The sequence below is a fragment of the Rhincodon typus genome, chromosome 1 (assembly GCF_021869965.1).
Source record: "Rhincodon typus isolate 14 chromosome 1, sRhiTyp1.1, whole genome shotgun sequence".
Classification (NCBI taxonomy): domain Eukaryota; kingdom Metazoa; phylum Chordata; class Chondrichthyes; order Orectolobiformes; family Rhincodontidae; genus Rhincodon; species Rhincodon typus.
The window spans coordinates 46,432,262-46,453,037 of record NC_063332.1 but is presented as its reverse complement, the minus strand read 5'-3'; the positions used below and the strand labels follow the sequence as shown (position 1 = coordinate 46,453,037).

The 20,776-nt window shown below is 41.4% G+C and overlaps 1 protein-coding gene across 1 annotated transcript in view; it reads right to left on the bottom strand.

Moving 5' to 3' along the window:
* The window catches only part of mtmr12 (myotubularin related protein 12), a 189,259-nt gene extending 170,232 nt beyond the window's left edge, over window positions 1-19,027 (bottom strand). The window contains exon 1 of the mRNA XM_048614037.1: window positions 18,755-19,027. Coding sequence (XP_048469994.1) covers window positions 18,755-18,823 — 69 coding nt within the window. The 5' untranslated portion in view covers window positions 18,824-19,027. The remainder of the gene's footprint in view (window positions 1-18,754) is intronic.
* Between the last annotated feature and the right edge of the window lie 1,749 nt (window positions 19,028-20,776).

The following is a 20,776-nucleotide window of genomic DNA, read 5'->3' as shown; positions in this document are numbered from 1 at the left end:
GTGTTCAGAAGAGTCAGAGATGATTTAATTGAAAAACATAATGTTCTGAGGGAGATAGTAGGGGAAGAAGGGTCTAGGCCCGAAACGTCAGCCTTCCTGCTCCTCTGATGCTGCTTGGCCTGCTGTGTTCATCCAGCTCTACACCTTGTAGTCTGGAAATTCATCAGCTTTCACTCAAAACATGGATGGTCAAATTCTGTCTGCAACTGAGAAAAGGCAAGAATAATTCTACACTTTGAATGTTGCCTGTTCTGTGGGATCTTGTTGCACAGGGCTAATTCAGATAAGTACAATAATGTGCTCAACCAAATTACCACAAGTCTACAGTGTGAACAGTAACATGGTAAATATTACACATTACAGACTTAACATTTGAGATGGCATCATGGTGTTCCTAATGTCAGTATCAGTAACTATCCTTGGTCAACCATTTTAGGAAGTACAAAAGGACATTTTTCCAAATACGGAAAAGGAATGTCAGAAGAAAAAGTATAAAGTTTTATTCTTAACATGCCTGACAAATTTTCCCTATACTTTCCCAAAGAAATGGACTTCTTTCTACAGGGTGACATTTAACGATACTGAAAGAAGTGTATTAAGAATGGGCTAACCTAAAGAAGATGCAAGAACAAAAACAGTAGGCCATTCAGCCTACCCAGTCTGTTCCTCCAGTCAGAGATCATGGCTGATCAGATAGTCCTCAGCTCCCCTTTGCTGCCTTGTCCCAATAATTCCCGATCAAAAAAAAGGACCAAAATTTCTAAAACTTTAAATATTTCTAACGACCCAGCCTCTTTAGTCAAGAATTTCACAGCTTTACAACCCTCAAGCAAATTCCTCCTTATCACTACCTTAATGTGTGACCCCTGAATTGAAATTAAGCCCAATGGAAGTGGTTTCCCTGTGGGAGATTCTAGCTTTCCGAATCTACCTTGTCAAGGCCCTTAAAAGAATCTTAACTTTCAGTAAAATTGCCTCGCATTCTAAACTCGAGTACAGACCCAACCTACTCAACATCTCCTCAAAAGAACCCTTTCACATTCAAATCAACCCAGTGAAGCTTCTCTAGACTGCCTCTAATGCCAATTTTTTCCTGCTGAACACATTAAACTAACGCATAAAACTGCAGAAAATCAAAAAACCCTGTACAAGGTTTCAAACCAAAAAAACTATTACTGAAGACTCGTGTATAGCTCAAACTACCTGCACATAAAAAACTCTACTTCATAAATGAAGTCATATTTGTGTCAACATTTAACATTGAAATAGTTCGTGAAATAAATTGTATAAACATTCCTCCATGAATTGCTGCTGCACACTATGGCCACTATACCACAGCGAAACATGAATCTCAGTTTCTTCAATTCTGCCCTCAACTCAAGTTATTAAAACTAGAACAGCTTGAATGCCTTCAACTTATCTGGCCAGTTTCAGGCAGAGAATGACAATTGTTTACCCATTACTGCAGTATTAATTATGTTACAGGATAAGGATTCTAGGTGGTCATGAGTTCAAATCTCAGCATGGATGTTGTGAAATTGATCACTGTACCAGAAAGTTTCAGGACTGTTTCAAACAAGTCAACCTTGTTCGTAAATGTTTTTCCAGGGAAAGCCAGTCACCAATTGGGTTTACATTTGGGCTTACAATGTAGTTCACTTACCAGAAGTATCTCACATTCACAATCAGAGCCTTGTTCTTTGCAAACGGAAAAAAAAAAAAAAAAAAAAAAAAAACTGTGTCTACACATTGCAACTTTACAGCTAAAACAAATGTTGGGGAAGAGCCATTCCCTGGTGCATTCACAATGGCAATGCCTTGACCAGAATCAAGGTTTACCAGGTTTGAACTTAAACAAAAGCTTGGCAGTTAAAGTATCCCCTAGTGCATTCTCCTTGCCAAAATCTGTATTGGAGTTCACTTGCTAGCCACTAAGCACCCTCTCTGCATGCAACAAACTGCTGTTTCCTTTGAGATTTGGTACTCTTGCAATTCCATTCTGATGGATCCAAGGCCAAAAGCTTGGACAGCATCTTTCAGCTTTTCTTAAAAGAGTTTACTTATTTTCTAATAAAAGTTCCATCAATAGAAATACTGAAAATCATCTTACTCGTGGGTTGAGTCTACGCAAACAAGAGAAACAATCATGCCAACTTACATCATTGCTGCATCTATTTTGGCTGTGGGAGAAATATTACTTTTTTGGGACCTTTGCCAATTGTTCACTTCTCTTTTCAAAGTAACAAAAACTGGAAATGCTAGTAGCGTAAGTGGACAAGGAAGGAAGTTAAAAACAAAAATAAAGAGACAACCCAAGATTTAAAAGGCACTCGCTGATTTAACTGAATGTGACAATCGTGAATCTCATTGTGAACAATGGGTTCACCAAAACTGAGGGGAATAAAATATGGTCAGGCACAGAAAGAAGTCTCTATTCCTCAAAGAGATGTTGCAGAACTTTCAATATTGGATTGGAAAACCGCAGAATTCTGATTTATGGCAAAAGATAGATAAAGGCAGCATGAAGGACTTCATTTAAAAAAACACACAACAGGTTTGGTCTTGGAATGCACTGAGTGTAGTGAAGGCTGATGATTAGATTACACAGTTTTTGACAGAAGAAGAAAATTAACTAACATAACTACAGAAAAGAGGAGGAGGAGCAGCTGACTCTACCTTGAAAAGAGCCAGTAAGGACAGGGAGTCATATGGTCTCCTTCCATGCTGTAACAATGCTATGATATATTAACTTCGAAACACACCAGAAATGAGACAGTTCCATACAGAGATTCCCTCTATGTTGGGCAAGAGTGTCAGAGTAGTTTCAGATAATCAAACTCTGAAGTAAAACTTGAATTCTACAAACCAAGCTGAAGGAAATTACCTATTCCCATTACTTCATTTCTTATGGTTTCTTTAGCAGTGCCATCAACATTTCAGCAATAAAAAGCATTTCCAAGGTAGTCACTAATTAAACTGAAATTAAGCAATTTAGAAAGCTAATGGAAAAGTTCTTCAGAGATTCGTTAGTAGAAGGAGTAGTCCATCTAAATATGGGAAACAAATATTGGGATTATTTACAAAACATGTAAATGTGCTTGCCTTCCTGCCAACTTTCCAAGTTTGCAGATGACACAAAACTAAGTGGTATTGTTTGTAGAGAGGATAATGTAAAGAGGCTTCAAGGGACTATGGACTGGATGAGCAAGAACATGGCAGATGGAACATAATACAAAGTTCAAAGTTATACACATTGGTAGAAGGAATGGAGGTGTGGTGTATTTCTTAAGAGAAGATCAAAATCGTCCCAAATTCTCAAAAAGGACACTGGTTTCCTTGTGCATAAATCATTCACAATTAACATGATGGTGTAGCAAACAATCAGGAAGGCAAACGGAATATTCTTTTTCCCTTGTTCATTAACAGGATGAGGGCTTTGCTGGCTAGGCAGCATTTATTGCCTATCTCTATTTTCCCAGAGTCAACCACATTGCTGTGGGTCTGGCCAGACCAGGTAAGGATGGCAGTTTCCTTCCCTAAAGGACATTAGTGAACCAGGTGGGTTTTTCGAACAAACAATTGATTCATGGTCATCATTAGATTGTTAATTCCCAATATTTATTCAATTCAAATTCCACATTAGCCATGGCGGGATTCGAATCTTTGTCCCCAGAACGTTATCCGAGTCTCTGGATTAACAGTTCAACAATAGTATCACTAGGCCATTGCCTCCCTTATGACCTTTAGTGCAAGAGGATTAGAATACAGGAGTGAAGATGTCTTGCACTGACTGCACAGAACTTTGGTGAGATGGAGTTGGATCGCCTTACCCAAGGAAGAATATACTTAGCACTGATGAAATGCAGAGGAAGTTCAACAGATTAGTTCCTGGAAGGTGGGATGGCAGGACTGAGCTATGACGAGAGATTGCAGAGATTGGGCCTATATTTGAGTTTATAAGAATGAGAGATGATTACCATTCGGTGCTTGAGTCCTTTGCTTGAAGTGTACATTAAATGACCTAGACACAAACATTTGATCAGTAAATTCGCAGTTGACACAAAAATTGATGATGCAGTAAACAGCAGGGAGGAAAGCTACAGACTACTATAGATGGGCTAGTCAGATTTAACCCTGAGCTATGGAGGTGATGTATTTTGACAGGAAGTACACAATGAATAGAATACTATGTACTACATGGAACGAGAAGGACCTTGGAGTGCACGTCCACAGAACCCGGTGGATAAAGGGGTTGAGAAAGCATTTGGGATTCTTGCCTTTAATAGTCAAGACACTGAATACAACAGCAGGAAGATTAAATATGAAGTTAAGTGTTAGGCCACATCTGGAGCATTGCGTGCATTTCCAGTCATCACACTACAAAGAGGATATGATTGCTCGAGTGGATGTAAAGAAGATTCACCACAATTTGTATGGACTGCAGCAGTTCAACTAGGAAACTACCAGATAGGGAAGCAACCCAAGCCTTCGAGCAGAAAAAGCAGAGGGGTGACTGGATTGAGGTATACAAAAAAAAGAGGGACAGTGATATTGTAACATGATCAAGCAGAGTCAGCAGGGGTTCACAATTCTTTCAGGTGGTAACAAGCATGATAGTTGGAGGGGAAGCAGTGTAATATAATACATTTGGATTTCCAGAAGGCATTTTGCCAAGTTTGACATATTTGGCTACCTCAGAAAAGAGCTCATGGTGTTGGTGGTCATATTAGTTAGACGATGCTGTATCCATGCTAACAGAAGACAGAATTAGGACAAGGAGTGCATTTTCAGGGTGGCAACTTGTGACTAGTGAAGTGCCACAGGGATCAGTGCTACGGCCACAATTATTTATGCTACAATAATGACTTGGATGAGGAAAGTTTGTGGTGACAAATAGGTGGGAAGGCAAGTGGTAAGAATGACTCAGTCTCCAGATGGATACAGATGGGTTAAGGGAGCAGGCAAAAACTTGGCAGATGGAATATAATGTGAGGAAACAAGAGGTCATATAATTTTAATAGAGGAGCTGAATATTATTTAAATGGAGAAAGACTGCAGAAAGGATTTGGAAGTCCTCATGCATGAATCACAAAAGGCTAGCATCCAAGTTCAGCAGATGATAGAAAGCAAATGGGATGTTGTCTTTTATTTCCAACGGAATGGAGTATAAAAGTAGGGTGGTTTTGCTAAGCTATATTATTTTGCACTAGTCAGACCAGCTGGAATAATATGAAGTTACGTACCCCTTAGACAAAAAACTTTTACCGGCACTGCAGACAGTCCAGAGAAGGCTAGATACCACCAGATATGGAGGAACTGCCTTATGAGAAGAGGTTGTGTAGGTCGGGGCTGCACTTGTTGGAATTAAGAAGAGAGAGACAACCTTATTGTAGTACATACAATTTTAGGGGACTGACAGGGTAGATGCGGTTGGGTTGTTTCCCTTGTGGAAATATCTAAAACCGGGGCATAAACTCAGATTACAGGGTCACACACTTAAAACAGAGAGAAGGAAATATTCTCAGAATTGTGAATCCATTAAATTCTTTACTGCAGAGAGCTGTTGAGGGTGATTCATGAAACACATTCAAGGCGAAGATAGACAGACTGGTAAATCAGTAAGGGAATCAAGGGTTTTTGGGGGAAAAGGCAGGCAAGTAGAGTTGATGATTAACAGATCAGTCACGATCCCATTATATTGCACAACAGCCTTGATTAGTGGCATGGCCTACATCTGTGCTAACATCTTATAGTCAGTCATTGTTAAGGGAATATCAAATTAAGAAAAAAAAAAATCACAATTGTGCACAGATGGCAAAATCAGAAAACTGGACAAAGTTTAAATAAAAAGCTAAGATCAACTAAAACAAAACAACTGAGTAGAGAGAAAGCTCACTGTAAATAAAAGTGAGTTTCTATTATCTGTTTTTTGAAATTTTAAAAAAGCAATCATTGGTCCTTTAAGAAAAAAGGAGCTTGAGGAATTAATGATGTAAAATGAAATTTTACAAAAGAAGTGTCACTGTGATAGCTGAAGCACTGATGTAATTACCCAAAATTCCCTGGATTCAGGAAGGTAGCAAATGAACTCCTTTATTCAAAAAAGGAGACAGAACAAGGAAACTGTAAAGCTAGGTTAACTTAATATATCATAGGGAAAATGTTAGAAGCTATTGCAGGGCATTTGGATAAGATCAAGGTAATCATTCAAAATCAACAATTTGAGGATGAAATCACGTTTGATCAATCTGTTGTTTCTTTGAGGTAACAACACGTGTTCCGGATGAAGGAAATTAGCGTATATACTGGACATATTTCTAGAAGGCATTTGATGCAGCATTTCATAAAAGATATTACAGAAAATAAAAGCTCATGCTGTAGGGATAGCTTATTAACATGGATAGAAGATTGGCTGGTCATCTGGAAGAGACAGGCATGAGTGGGCCTTTTCCAGGTTGACAAGATGTAACAAGTAGGGTACTACAGAGATAGGTGCTGGGACCTCAACTATTTACAATTTACATAAATTATATGAATATGAAGGACAGAAGATATCTTTGTCATTAGAAAATCTGGCAAAGATAGGTAGGAAACTAAGTTATGAATAGGACAAGACCTGTCTATATCACTTTCGGCAGAGATCTAACATATAGTATATGGTAGGAAAATGTGAAATTGTCCAGTTTGGGAGAAAGAATTTAAAAACCATCTAAAAATGGCAAGAGAATGCAGAACTAAGATGCAAAGCAATCAGGATATGCTGGTGCAAGAACTGTAGAAGGCTAGTATCCAGGTACAGTAATTAGAAAGCTAACAAATGTTATAATTTATTGAACAAAAATGGAATACAAATGTAGGAATGTCACAGTTCAGTTATGTAGGCCAGTGAAATATCTGGAGTACCCTGTACAGTACAGGGCACCTAAGAGACAGGTAGGACCCCAGGAATCTAATGTCCTGTATCCAAGAATTTTAAAGGGAATTGGCTGCAGAGATAGTGGACACATTGATCAAAATATTCCAGAGCCGACTGGATTTCAGGAGGGTTGCAGTTGGTGTTTTAAATTCGCTCATGGAACATGGATATTGCTGGCTGGCCAGCATTTATTGCTGACCCCTAGCTGCCCTGGAGGGTGGTGGTGAGCTGCCTTCTTTGATTGAGAAACTGTTAATACAGTGGCCCTGCTAAAGATGGGAGGGAGACATAACACAGGAAACTATAGACCAGTTAGCCTAATATCTATGATTAGCATTTTCCCAAAGTCAGTTAAGGAAGAGAAGGAAGGATATTTAGAGAAGCTTAACACAAAGTCAACGTTGTTTTAATGAAAGGAAAATGGGTTTGACAGATTTGCTGGAGTTGGAGGATGCAACAAGCAAGGGTTGACAAGGGGAACCGACAGATGTAGTATATTTCAATTTCTCCGTGGCATTTACTAAGTTGTGCAATAAGCTTTTCCTGAGACAAGATAGGAGCTCATGGCATTGGGGTACTAGAACGGTTAATACACAGAAGTTAGGATACTAGGGTTTGCCCCCAGGTTGCAAAGACAAAAAACTATTGGAGTGCCACAAGGATCAATAATAGTGACTTGGAGGAAAAGGCAGAATGTCATGGATTTCAAATTTGGTTGGAGTTGGGGGGGGGTTCATATTGTGAGGAAGATTTAAGAAGTCTGCAAGGGGATATAGACAGGTTGAACGAGTGGCAAAGAAAAAAAAAAAAACAAAAAACCACCACACTGGTAAATAGGAGGTAGGTAGACAGATTTTTGAAGTAAAAATCAGGGAGTTAAAGACTGGAGATGATGCCTAGGACAGAATAGCCATCATTTCAGATGAAGGCTTGAGGGTCTAAGAAACCTACTCATGCTCCTATTTCTTAGGAGTTTTGATTATTTAATTATATTATGTACTTGTGTTTTATGTATTGTTAAATTTGAACATAATACACAAATTGGTTAGAAGAAGTTAAGAGTCGGAAAGTTGCATTTAACATTTCCTTCCTGTGTCACAGACATTTACCAGACTCAAACAATAGTAAAGCAAGAACTGAATCCATTAGTTCTACTGAATCCAGCTCAGTGTCTGCCTGCCTGGTAGTCCTCACTTTGTCCATTTCTCTCCACACCATTGCATGTCAAAATGGTAACGGCTGGATTCTCTTTGAATTTGGTCATTGCCTGGCACTGCTGTGGTGTGAACATTAGCTGCCAATAATCAGCCCAAAGCTGGATATTGTCCAGGTCTTCCTACACATGGATATTAACACCTTCAGTAGGAGTTGCAGCAAATTTTGTTGAATGCTGTGCATTCAATCGGCAAACATTCCCACTTCTGATTTTATGATGGACAGAAGGTCGCTGATGAAACAGCTAACAACGCCTAGGTGTAGGACACTATCCCAAGGAACTCCCAGGGTGGAGATGACAGATCTGCAGCAAACACAACAATTGTCCTTTGTGCCGGCTATGACTCCAAGCAGTGCAGCACATGCACGCACACACACACATTGGGCCAAGGCTGTACTGTGGTCAGGAGTGGCCCTGGTGGAACTCAATTTGAGTGTCAGAGAGCAGGTTATTCCACTTGATAACACTGTTGATGACCCATTCATAAACTTTGCTGATGGGCGGTTGACTGATGGAGTAATTGGCCAAGTGGGATGTTTCCTCTTTGTGGATAGACAAACCTAGACAATTTTCCACTTTGCAAATGTGGAGCAGGCTTTGAGGAGCTGAACTAGCTATTCCTGTACACAGCAGTAAAACAATTATTTGAAAAAAGTAGCTACTCATTTACTGGTCATACCACAAGTTGCATTATTCCATCACACCCAGTGATACAGGAAGGAAGTGTTAAATGCAACTGTTCAACTTCCACACACTCACTCATTCTGGCTCATTGGGCCTGCTCAGTGTTCTCCCTCACAATTCAATGATTTTTAAAGATACAAAGGATAATTTTACAAGACGTTATGCTTAGTGTTAATTTGTTCTGCAAAACATCTAATGAAAAAAGTTTAAAAAGTTATAAATTGCTTCAGTAACAGACAAAATTATTTCATAATAATACTTCCTGCACTTCCCACTATGATCTTTGAAAAGTTCAGCACATTCAGGAAAGTGCAATGTTATCTACGTTATAGATCATTGATCTTATCCAAGGTTTGGGCATATTATACTTAAACAGTCCAAATGTGCAATATCAGTAATTTGGCCACTCGCAATGTGAAACATGTTTCAGTATGAAGCCTCAAAAAAAGTAACACATGGACGTCAAGAAAGAGATATTCATGCACAGTCTGTTTAAAAGTAGTGCTGGCGAACAACGAAAAACAGAGATAGTAGGGACTGCAGAATCTGAGATAACAAGGTGTCGAGCTGGATGAACACAGCAGGCCAAGCAGTATCAGAGGAGCAGGAAAGCTGATGTTTCGGGCCTCGACCCTTCATCAGAAATGGGGGAGGGGAAGAGTGTTCTGAAATAAATAGGGAGAGAGGGGGAGGTGGATAGAAGATGGATAGAGGAGAAGATAGGTGGAGAGGAGACAGACAGGTCAAACAGGTGGGAATGGAGCTTTTTATCTTGCACTCATCAGGAGTGGGGCACAAGACAACTTGAAGAAGAGTGGACACTAATTTATTCAGCATAAGAAGAGGATGCTAATTGCTCATATCTGCACAACCAGAATTGGCCATACAGTTGTGCAAACTGCTGCAATCAGTTTTGAAACAGGATTCCCCTCAGACTTTGAAGGAATCCTTCACTTTCACAATGATCACACAAGACCTACACATTGATAACAACAGCATGTCATGTGCTCTTTCAATATTGCTAGCTTCTTTACCAGTATACCATTCAAAGAAACCATTGACATTTGTAGTATGTTATTCCATCATGGCAATCTAGATACATCAGCGGAGGTTTGAATCTGTGTATATCAAATTCATAAACTGAACCTGTGCAGTGCTAACATCTTTGACAACTACCATGAAAAGCACATCTTCAGTGCAATGAACAGAAAACCTCCTACTCCTTATATGCTTAAATTCAGTCGATGAGACATTTGAAATTTTAGAAAGAGGCTTATTTTAAAATTCATTCACAAGATGTGGGCATTGCTTGCTAGGCCAGCATTTGGCTCCCATCCCTAATTGGGGAGAGGGCATTTAAAAAGGTCAAACACATTGCTGCGGGTCTAGTCACATTTTGCCAGCAGAATTCTGTCCCTAAGAGAAAAGACATTAGTGAACCAGACAGTTTAATTTTCATCCATGTTGGTTGTTTGCAGACCTTTGTCGGATATGACAGGAAGGGTGGCACAGTGGTGAACACTGCTGCCTCACAGAGCCAGCAACCCAGGTTCAATGTCGGCCTTGGGCAAGTGTGTGGAGTATGCATATTCTCCACGGTTTTCCTCCAAGTACTCCAGTTTTCCATCACAGTCCAAAGATGGGCAGGCTAAGTGGATTGGCCATGGTAAAATCCCCATGCAGTGTTATGGGGGAATGGGGTGGAGGGGCCAATCTGGGTAGGATGCTCTTAGGAGGGTTTGTTAGGAGAATTCTCAGCTTTCTGAATAAAAGCACACAAATACTAAACAGAACACTCCTTACACCTTTAGCTGAACAGCCTTGTTGGAGGCAGTGGTGAAGTCACAATGTCAATGGCCTAGAAACCCACATCTCAGGCTAATGCTTGAGGACCCATGTTCGCATCTTGCCATGGCAATTTAAATTCAGTTAAAAAGAAAAATCAGAAATTAAGAATCTAATGATGACCATGAAACCACTACTGATCATTGGAAAAAAAAAATCCATCTGACTCACTATGGTCCTTCAGGGAAGGAAATCTGCAATCTTTACCTGGTCTGACCCACATGACTCCAGTCCGACAGCAATATGTTGACTCTCAACTGACCTCCAAAATGGCCTAGCAAGTCACTCAGTTCAAAGGCAGCTAGGAATGGCCAATAAATGCTGGCCAGCCAGTGATGCCCACATCCCACAAGTGAATCAAAAATAAAATATCAATAAAGACAGAAATACCTATTTACTTCACTGCAAATTTAAGGATCTCCATAATAACACAAGGAAGACCTCAAAATCCACACTATGGATATTCCCTTGTAATCACCCTCAGATGGCAGAATGGCTTGTTTTTCTTTCCACTTTTCTTAGCAGGAGCCATCTCGGAATATTGTGTGCAGTTTTGGTCTCCTTTTCGGAGGAAGAATGCTCTTGCTCTCGAGGGAGTGCAGCAAACATTTACCAAGCTGGTTCCGGGACTGACGTACGAGGAGAGATTGGCTAGGTGGTGATTGTTCTCACTTGAGTTCAGACGAGTGTGGGTGGGGGTGGATCTGAGACATAAAATTCTAACAGGACTGGGCAGGGTAAATGCAGGGAGGATGCTCCCAATGGTGGGTGTGTCCAAAACCAGGGGGTCACAGTATGAGGATTCAGGGTAGATTATTTAGGATGAAGATGAGGAGACATTTCTTCGCCCGAAGAGTGGTGAGCCAGTGGAATTCATAACCACGAAGTAGTTGATGCCAAAACATTGAAATGTATTCAAGAGGCGGCTAGATATAGCACTTCGGGCGAATGGGGTCAAGGTTATGGGGAAAAAAGCAGGATTAGGCTGTTGAGTTGGACAATTAGCCATGATTGTGAATGACGGAGCAGGCTTGAAAGGCCAAATGGCCTCCTGCTGCTCCTATCTTCCATGTTTCTACATCAGGAAGACATCAGAAAGCTCTGGCTAGGAAACTGTGGCAGGAGTTAGAGAAGGGAGGAACTATTCATTCCAAGTGGTACTTGCAGTTAGTGGTGTTCCACAAGTCTTGGATTCCACAAGCAGTGGCAAGATGACATGGTCTGGATCTACATTGGTTTTTCCAGAAATGTTCCTCAACTTCGTGCCTATATGTAGATGGCAGCAAAAGTCACAATCCACTTTTGACAAATCATTAACTGACCCAGTGTCAACTATTTTGAAGCAGAGATTGACAAGATTTTAAAAGCCAAGAAAAAAAAAAGTTTAGATATGGAAAAAAGACAGGCTCTGAAATGAAATTTGATCACAAATCAGGGGTGATCTAACTCAATGTTGGAACAGGCTTGAGGGGCAACATTCCCATGTTGCTATCCCTACAGTATTTAACATTATTGCAAGCTGAAACAGCTCCACATAAATAAATTTAGAGTTCAGCAAAGGTCAAAATTTAACAACGTAAATCCCTACACTAGAAAGTCTCGCTCGAGTAGACCTGATGTCAGGTCAAACCAGGCAGTGGATTCAAGCGGCAATTACATTATAAAATGATGCTTTACACAGGCACTATGGTCATGTGCCTAAATGCAACTTTAAATGAGTGAAACAGTTGTAAATACCAAGTGAAGAGAAACAAGGTGCTCCTTGAGTGTAACATCAAGACTCTTTGATTACACGCTCAAAAGTCTGAAGGGTTACAGTCAAATATAAATCTAGCTTAATATTTGTGCAGCACAGATGGCACATCACATAGCACCATTGGAAAACCTGCCTTTTGGATAAGACTTCTATTTTATTTCGTGAATGCAGTCCCAGATTCAGTTAGTCTCAAGTGACTAGTCCACCACCTACTCTGTAGGCGGAATGCCCCTCAGTATTGTGCAGCATTGCTCCTGACTCTCAAGTGCATAAGGGATTTGTATTCATGGCCCAAGTGGAGCAAGCTCACTAAGCAGAGGACCCGGTCTTGCCCAGTCTAATGAGGATCACACTCACTCTAGGAGTTAAAGTTCGACAGATGGCATTTGTCACAAGGAAACCATTAGTTACTTCTCATGTTTCCCATTCTTCAACCCAAAGGTTGTCTGCTGTCAATTTTGCTCAAGAAAGTTGCTTCATATGGCATGGCAAGTTGGAAGGCAGACTAAACAGGTCGTCATAGACTGATAAGCAGGCTTCAGTGCAGTAGTTTCATCCATGTGGATTTCTGTCATTTCACAGATGAGTAGGGGAGTGGATGTTTGAGACAGCCAACGACTGTTGAGCAAAGGGTTCCAATTATGATGTAATTGAGACAGTATCAACAAGATGTGTGATAACCAGCATGAGACAGATGGACAGTACTCTGCTGCCGAGTATAACAGAGCAAGTGCCGAGGCCAAAATGTTGTGGCAGCATCATCCAACAGAGTTCCTGGACATCTCTGCAGGAGTTCCTCAGGGTAGTGTCTCCAACCCAATCATCTTCAGCTGCTTCAGTGATCTTCCCTCCATCAGGAGGTCAGCAGTGGGGATGTTTGCTGATGACTGCACAATGTTCAGCACCATTTGTGACTCTCCAGATACTGAAGCAGTCCCTGTTCAAATGCAACAAGCTCTGGACAATATCCAGGCTTGGGCTGGCAAGTGGCAAGTGACATCCGCACCAAACAAAATGCCAGGCAATGACCCCCATCACCAATAAGAGACAATCTAACTAACACCTCTTGACATCTAGTGGCAATACCATCACTGAATCCTCCACTATCAACCTCCTGGTGGTTATCATTGACCAGAAACTCAACTGGACTCCCCACATAAATACAGTGGCTGCAAGAGCAGGTCAGAAGCTAGGAATACTGTGGCAAGTAACTCACCTCCTGACTCCTCAAAGCCTGTCCACCATCTCCAAGGCACAAGTCAGGAGTGTGATGGAATACTCACCACTTGCCTGGATGAGTGCAGCCCCAACACCACAAGAAGCTTGACACCATCCAGGACAAAGCAGCCAGCTTGACTGCCACTACATCTGCAAGCATTGACTCCCTCCACCACCGATGCTCAGAGGCAGCATTGTGTACTATTTACAAGATGCACTGCAGAATTTCAAAGATCCTTAGGCAGCACCTTCCAAACCTACGACCACTTACATCTAGAAGGACAAGGGCAGCAGACATATGGGAACACTACCACCTCCAAGCCCCACACCATCCTGACTTGGAAATATATCGTCGTTCCCTCACTGTTGCTGGGTCAAAATCGTGGAATTCCCATATATACTGGCATTGTGGGTCAACCTACAGCTGGTGGACTGCAGCAGTTCAAGAAGGTAGCTCACCACCCACACCCTCTCAAGGGCAACTAAGGGATGGGCAAGGAATGCTAGCCAGCCAGTGACACCCACATCCCACAAATGAATAGAAGAAAAAAATCCAACAAGTTCAGTTAATTGGTCATTTCTGGTTTTGAGTTCTACAGCTGTTTTCTTCAGAGCCTCCAGAAGGATAATGTTTATTTTCAATTTTTATTTGGCACTGGAATTGTGAAGGTGGAATACACCGGATATTGTTTTAGAGGGATTCAATAATGAGACTCTGTGCTGCATTACTGTGTAAAGTTCAGAAAATAAGGATCTGGTCCAGGGTGTAGAAATATGGAGCTTGGGTGATGCAACACGTCATAAACACAAACTTCAAAAAGATGTGATTGTTGACAGGTCATTTGTATACATGTTGAACAGTGTTGGGGGTAGCACTTAGCCATGTCCTAGTCTGTTAGTCATTCTCCTTTGTCCAAAGTGGAAACCAACTGTTAGCAACAGGTAAGACATTGAATCAAGGTTCTCTCTATCCTCTTGGCTGGATGCAAAGCAACCTTTTACATTGCATTAAGTGGATTTGAGGATTTCTCTAAACTAGAGACGTACAAAGCATGAATCACTCAAACCTCTTCTTTACAAATAATAATAACAAAAGCAACTATCTTAGCTACAACATTCAAGTTTCATTAGAACGGGAGGCTTTTTTTTTTTTTAAAATTCATTCACAGGATGTGGACGTTGCCGGCAAGGTACAACAGGTACTGCAAATCGGATTGCCTTTGAAATCACAACTGTAATTGTATTAATGATGCCACCCAATATACCATTTGAAGACATCAAGTATGGTGGGTTAAACTTTGAATATTCTACATTGACGAAATTACGACAGAATTAGGCCACTTGGTCCGTTGTGTTGAACCCAGCTCTGAATAATCATTTTATTCAATGCCATTCTGTCATCATCTACCAGGAACCTAGCCACCCTCTACCACACTCAAACTGCATTCCAGACCCCAACAAGGCACTGCATGAAAAAGTCTCTCTCACACCACTTGTTTCTTTTATTAGTTACTTTAAAATCTGTACCTTATTGTAAATCCTTTCGTGAAGGGAATGGTTTCTCCCTATATACACTGCCCAGACCACCCATGATTTTAACACAATCAGCTCTCCTCTCAAAATTGCTTTTAAACAAAAAAAAAAAAAGGGGAACAAGTCCTAAACTTTTCAGATCTATCTTCAAAGCCACATGGACCTTAGGTCTAAAGTATCTATATGCCAGATACAAATCAAAGGTTTGATCAATTAATTAACTTCCATCTTGATGCCACTTCGTTGAAAACCTTATAAAATATCCAGCAAAATAAAAGCAGAGATTTTGAGCCTTACAATTTTAAACAAAGCCACAACTTCGCCAGGTTTCTCAGAAGTATCCTTGGCCCAACTGTCTCAGCTACTTCCCTCAGGTGCAGATGTTTGCTAAGGATAGTGCCACATTGAGCATCACTGGAACTCCTCAGATACTGAAGCAGTCAGAGAGATATACAGCACAAAAACATACCCTACAGTCCAACTCATCCAAGCAGACTAGATATCCTAAATTCATTTAGTCCCATTTGCCAGCATTTGGCCTATATCCCTTTAAACTCTTCCGATTCATTTACCCATCCAGACGCTTTCAATTGTTGTAATTGTACCCATCTCCACCACTTCCTCTGGCAGTTCATTCCATACACACACCACCCCCTGCACAAAAAAGTTGCCTCTCAGGTCCCTGTTAAATCTTTCCCCTCTCTCCTTAAACCTATGCTCTCCAGTTTTGGACTCCCGTACCCTGGGGAAAAGGCTTTAGCTATTCACTCTATCCAGGCCCCTCGTGATTTTATAAACCACTATAAAAGGTCACTCCTCAGCCTCCAACTCTCCAAGGAAAATAGCCCCAGCCTATTTCCGAGGAAGGGTCACCGGACCCAAAACGTTAACTTTTTTCCTTCAGATGCTGCCAGACCTGCTGAGCTTTTCCAGCAACTTTGTTTTTGTCCCAACCTATTCAGCCTCTCCCTATAGCACAAACCCTCCAACCCTGGCAACATCATTGTACACCTTTGCTGAATCCTTTCAAGTTTCACAACATCTTTCCAACAGTCCATGTCCAAACACAGCAAAACCTGGACAATATTCTGGTTCAGGCTGACAAGTTGCATGTAACATACACAAGTGCCAGACAATGACCATCTCCAAAAGAAAATCTAACTATTATATATTCAATGGCATTACTGAAACCCCTACAGCCAACATTGAGGGTTATCATTGACTAGAACCTGAACTGGACCAGCCATAAATATGACAAAGGCCACAAGCAGCGCTCCCACTAATTTTCTTTTCTGCATGGATGTCTGAGGACCACACACACACCAAAGACTTCTGGAAGCAGAAGTTTCTAGAAGCACCACTTCTAGAGCTTAGAAGGAATGCTGGATACAATAACAGATCAGAGGCCAGGAATTCTGCAGTGAGCAACTCCCCTCTCAACTCCGCAAAGCCTGTTCATTCTTTACAAGGAAGGGAGTGCAACAGAATACTCCTTACACGCTTGATGCGCACAGCTCTAACAATAGTCAAGACAACTGGCACCTTCCAGGACCAAGCAGCCCACTCAGTTAACACTCTATTTAACACCTTTAATAACAACCTTTAAAAACAAACAAACAGTCACTCCCTCCACCAGTGTGACAGCAGTATGTAAAACTAAGGTGAAGTTGCCATTGTCCTGTGGGACCACAGTGCCACTCAGTAGAGAGAGACAACAGATAGTGAATTAACCAGAGGGTCACTACATCTCAGTCAAGGGGAAGATTGAGCAAAAGAATCCTTCATGGTAACCTCAGCCAGTGTGGAAATTGAACCCATACTGTTGGTGCCACTGTGCATTGTAAACCAGTCAGACAACTCCTCACAAAGGCTCCTTCGACTGCATCTTCCAAAACCCACAATTCTATCACCTAGAAGACATGGGAACATCATCGGAATCCCTCGCAGACAAGGATGACTCGCTTCCACTCTCAGGAGGAATCCACAGGTGCCTATACAGACCGGTGCAGCTTCCACAGGCTCTGTTAAACTTGGGGCAGGTGGTGGGCATGGGAAGGGGTAGATGGGCAATGGTGTGGCAGCATGCTCCTTATGCTGTTTTCACCTGGCTTCCGCTTTTTCCCCGACTGAGGTGCTCGATGCCTTTTGACGTTATGATGTGGAGGTGCCAGTGTTGGACTGGCGTGGACAAGGTCAAAAATCACACGACACCAGGTTATAGTCCAACACGATTATTTGAAGACACAAGCTTTCCGAGACTCACACCTGAAGGAGCAAGACGAAAGCTTGTGTCTTCAAATAATCCTGTTGGACTATAACCTGGTGGTGTGTGATTTTTAACCTTCCCAGATGCTGCAGACTATCACCTAGAAGACATGGGAACACGACCTGCAAGTTCCCCTCCAAAACACACATACTATCCTAACTTGGAACTATATCACCATTCCTTCAATGTCACTGCAACTCATTCCCTAACGGCTCCGTGGGTGTACCTACATTACAAACTGCAGCAGCTACAAACTACATTACAAACTGCAGGTAGCACACCAAAGGAATTAGGCATGGGCAATAACAGCAACACCCGTATCCTGTGAACAAATAAATAAGGAAGTAATGTTGGCTAAGATAATTAACAACTGACAAACGAAAATAATCAACAGCAATTTGTTTAAGTTGTCCACTGACAGCAGATAATATTGAACATGTTGGAATTCATAAGCAAGTCACTGAATCGAGAGGCTAAGTTCACAATAACTGAATGAGGTAAATGGCTTACATTTGTGGAGACACCTATCCATTGCATTCTACATAATTTATTCCATGAGACAGAGAGAGACACACACACACACAGACAACGTCCGATATTCCTCACCAATCCCAAACTGCACATATCATGAACATCACTGCTTAAAAATAGATTGTAAGATACTTGAACAAATCAAGACACTTTTTAAATAAAGTCACGGTTCATATTATGTAAACTTTGGAAAAGTTTTTGCACTGTGCATTACCAGCAAATATGCAGACATTAGAGAATTATGCGCGGTACACTCTTCTACAAGAGGTGTCGGCTTCACTAAAACGCAACTGTAAGCCTGAATACATGCTCTATTTTATTCCATGAAAAAGCTGACCCAGTAAAAACTCCTGTGAGACCTCACCACTGTTTTCCAGTCAAATCAAGGAGTCTCCAACTTCCTCGCATTATAATAATAACCTAGATCAGAGAAAAATATGAAACAGCTCATTGAAAACGAGGTAACACAGACCCCCACAGCATGCGTAACGCGATCATGTCAAGAACTACTACTGCATGTACGACACCACACTAATATTTATTACTCTTCCTGCTGTTCCTGACCTCATTTAAAGACACACAGAGAGAAAAAGCGCTGCAAAGCTGGAAGCTTTCTCATGCCAGGCCTTCGGGCATAGTTTAAACTGTTGTTAAAGGAATAAACAGCCACCGCGCCCTGTCGGCAGGTTCCCCTCAAGCCTTCAGTAGCATGAGACTCAGCCCCAAGATTCCTCCTTCTGGCTTTTAAAATTAATTTCAAAAACCGTGAAAAGGTGTAAAAAGACTGACCTCTGGTGAAACGTAAGATACAAATGAGGGTTTCGCCGTTTTTCCACCTCCCGAGCCTAAGCTAAGCATTTTGTGCGTGGTTATTTTCCGGGTTACTTTGTTGCTGTTTGCTCAGGTGCTGCTACCACTGATTGAACTTGGCTCAGCCACAAGCCCCGCCTCCTGCTCCCTCTGATTGGCTTCGCGTTCGCGATCAACATTCCGTTTCCGAACAGTCCCGGGCTCCGCAACCCCTGATTGGTTAGTCTCTGTGTCAATCACCGCCCGCCACACCGCTTGGTCATTCCTTCCCCCTCTCGCATTCAGCTCTCCATTTAAGGACTTAGAAACCAGCGGCCCCTCGACTTATTGGTCGGCTAAAATGCCAATCGCTATTGGCTGTGTACAACATCGCTTTCTTTCCCGGAAAGAAAAGATTTGGAGGTGGCTTGAAAAGTTTTTTTCAAATCTCATTGCTGCATTTACATTGCAGCTTCGAGTGAGTGCATAACCATTGAACACTCGCAGCGAGCTAGGACAGATAGATAGCCGCACAGTTAAATAGATCTGGAGACAGCAATGCCGGCCAATGTCTGTGCCGCATCTGGAATTGTATTCCGCACAATGAATGAAAGACTGAGCGCCTTTTCGCGACTTGGTGTAGTGCGGGGACAGGTTAGACAAAAGGGGCAAGTCCGGGAAGGCATGTAAACGCCAGCAGAAGAACACTACACTGCAGGAGTTTAGGAACCAGAAACCAGTGTAGATCAGCGAGTGCAAGGGTGATAAGTGCAAGTGAAACATTTGCATTTTATAAAATTAAAAATAGCAAATGCTGGAGAAACTCAGCAGACCTGGCAGTATCTGTGAGAGAGAAACAGTCAATGTTTCGAGTACAAAGACTTCTTCAGCACGATCTGCTTTTTTTCGAGATATCCAGCTTCTGCAGCACTTTGCTTTTACTTGCATTTTTAAAGCTCCTTTCGTGACCAGGTTGTTCCAAAGCGCATTCCAACCAATCAAGTGCTTTGCAAGTCTCCACTCGCTTGTTGTGACGCGTGAACCGCGGCAGTCAAACTCCCAGAAAATTCCCACGAACCGCGATGTGATGACGATCAGTCCTTCTGTTTCTGAGTTATTTTAATGATTTGTTTAGTGAATAAAAATTGGCCCGGAGTATGGGCATCTGAATACGAATGTGTTAAATAACTTTGCACCATTCAAATTATTTCTTGTTTGATTAGGATTTCACTTTTCATCACTCATTTTACGTATATCTGCCTGTTTAACTTGCCCACATCTTCTTCCCCGAATGGTTTCAATGACGATTCTTTGTTTCAGAGCCTCAAGTTTAAAACTGGGCATGGAACTCAAAACAGGAAGGAAAATTAATCAAAAGCTGTTATCAAAGAACAAGGGAAAGACGTTAGTAAAATGGAAGTTGGTCTGGCATGAATATGATGCTAAAACCTTGATGTACGTGTATTGCGCAAATCTCATCACTTTAAAATAACGATCCAGAAATTGTGGCAGTTGTAAACTGTGAGAGCTCATCATTGATGCATGTATTATCCATGCATTCACTGTTAATTACAAAAACCTAGAAATTGCTGACAGTGAGACCTGTTGCTATGGAATGATGGATGAAATATTGGATTGAATATTGAATACCCATGGATTGAATATCACACTATTCACCTGCAAAAACTTATGAATATATCAAATCTTGTTCAGTCATAGAATGGTAAAAGCTTGGAATTGATGGATGTTTGATGACCAGTTTGGACTTGATAGGCTGAAGGCTCTCTTTCTGTAAAAACTCTATGACTGTACTGGAAGGACAGTCAGCCCACCATGTCTGTGCTGACATTCTAAGTTAAAAACTACCTAATCCCACAACCTGCCTTCTCTCACATAGCCCTTCACATTCTACCTTTTATAATCATCATCCAATCCCTTCTTGAATGCCGAAATTGACTGTGAATCTGCCATAATCCCCAGCAGATCTTAACCACTCAATGTGTGAAAAACAATTTTCCTCAT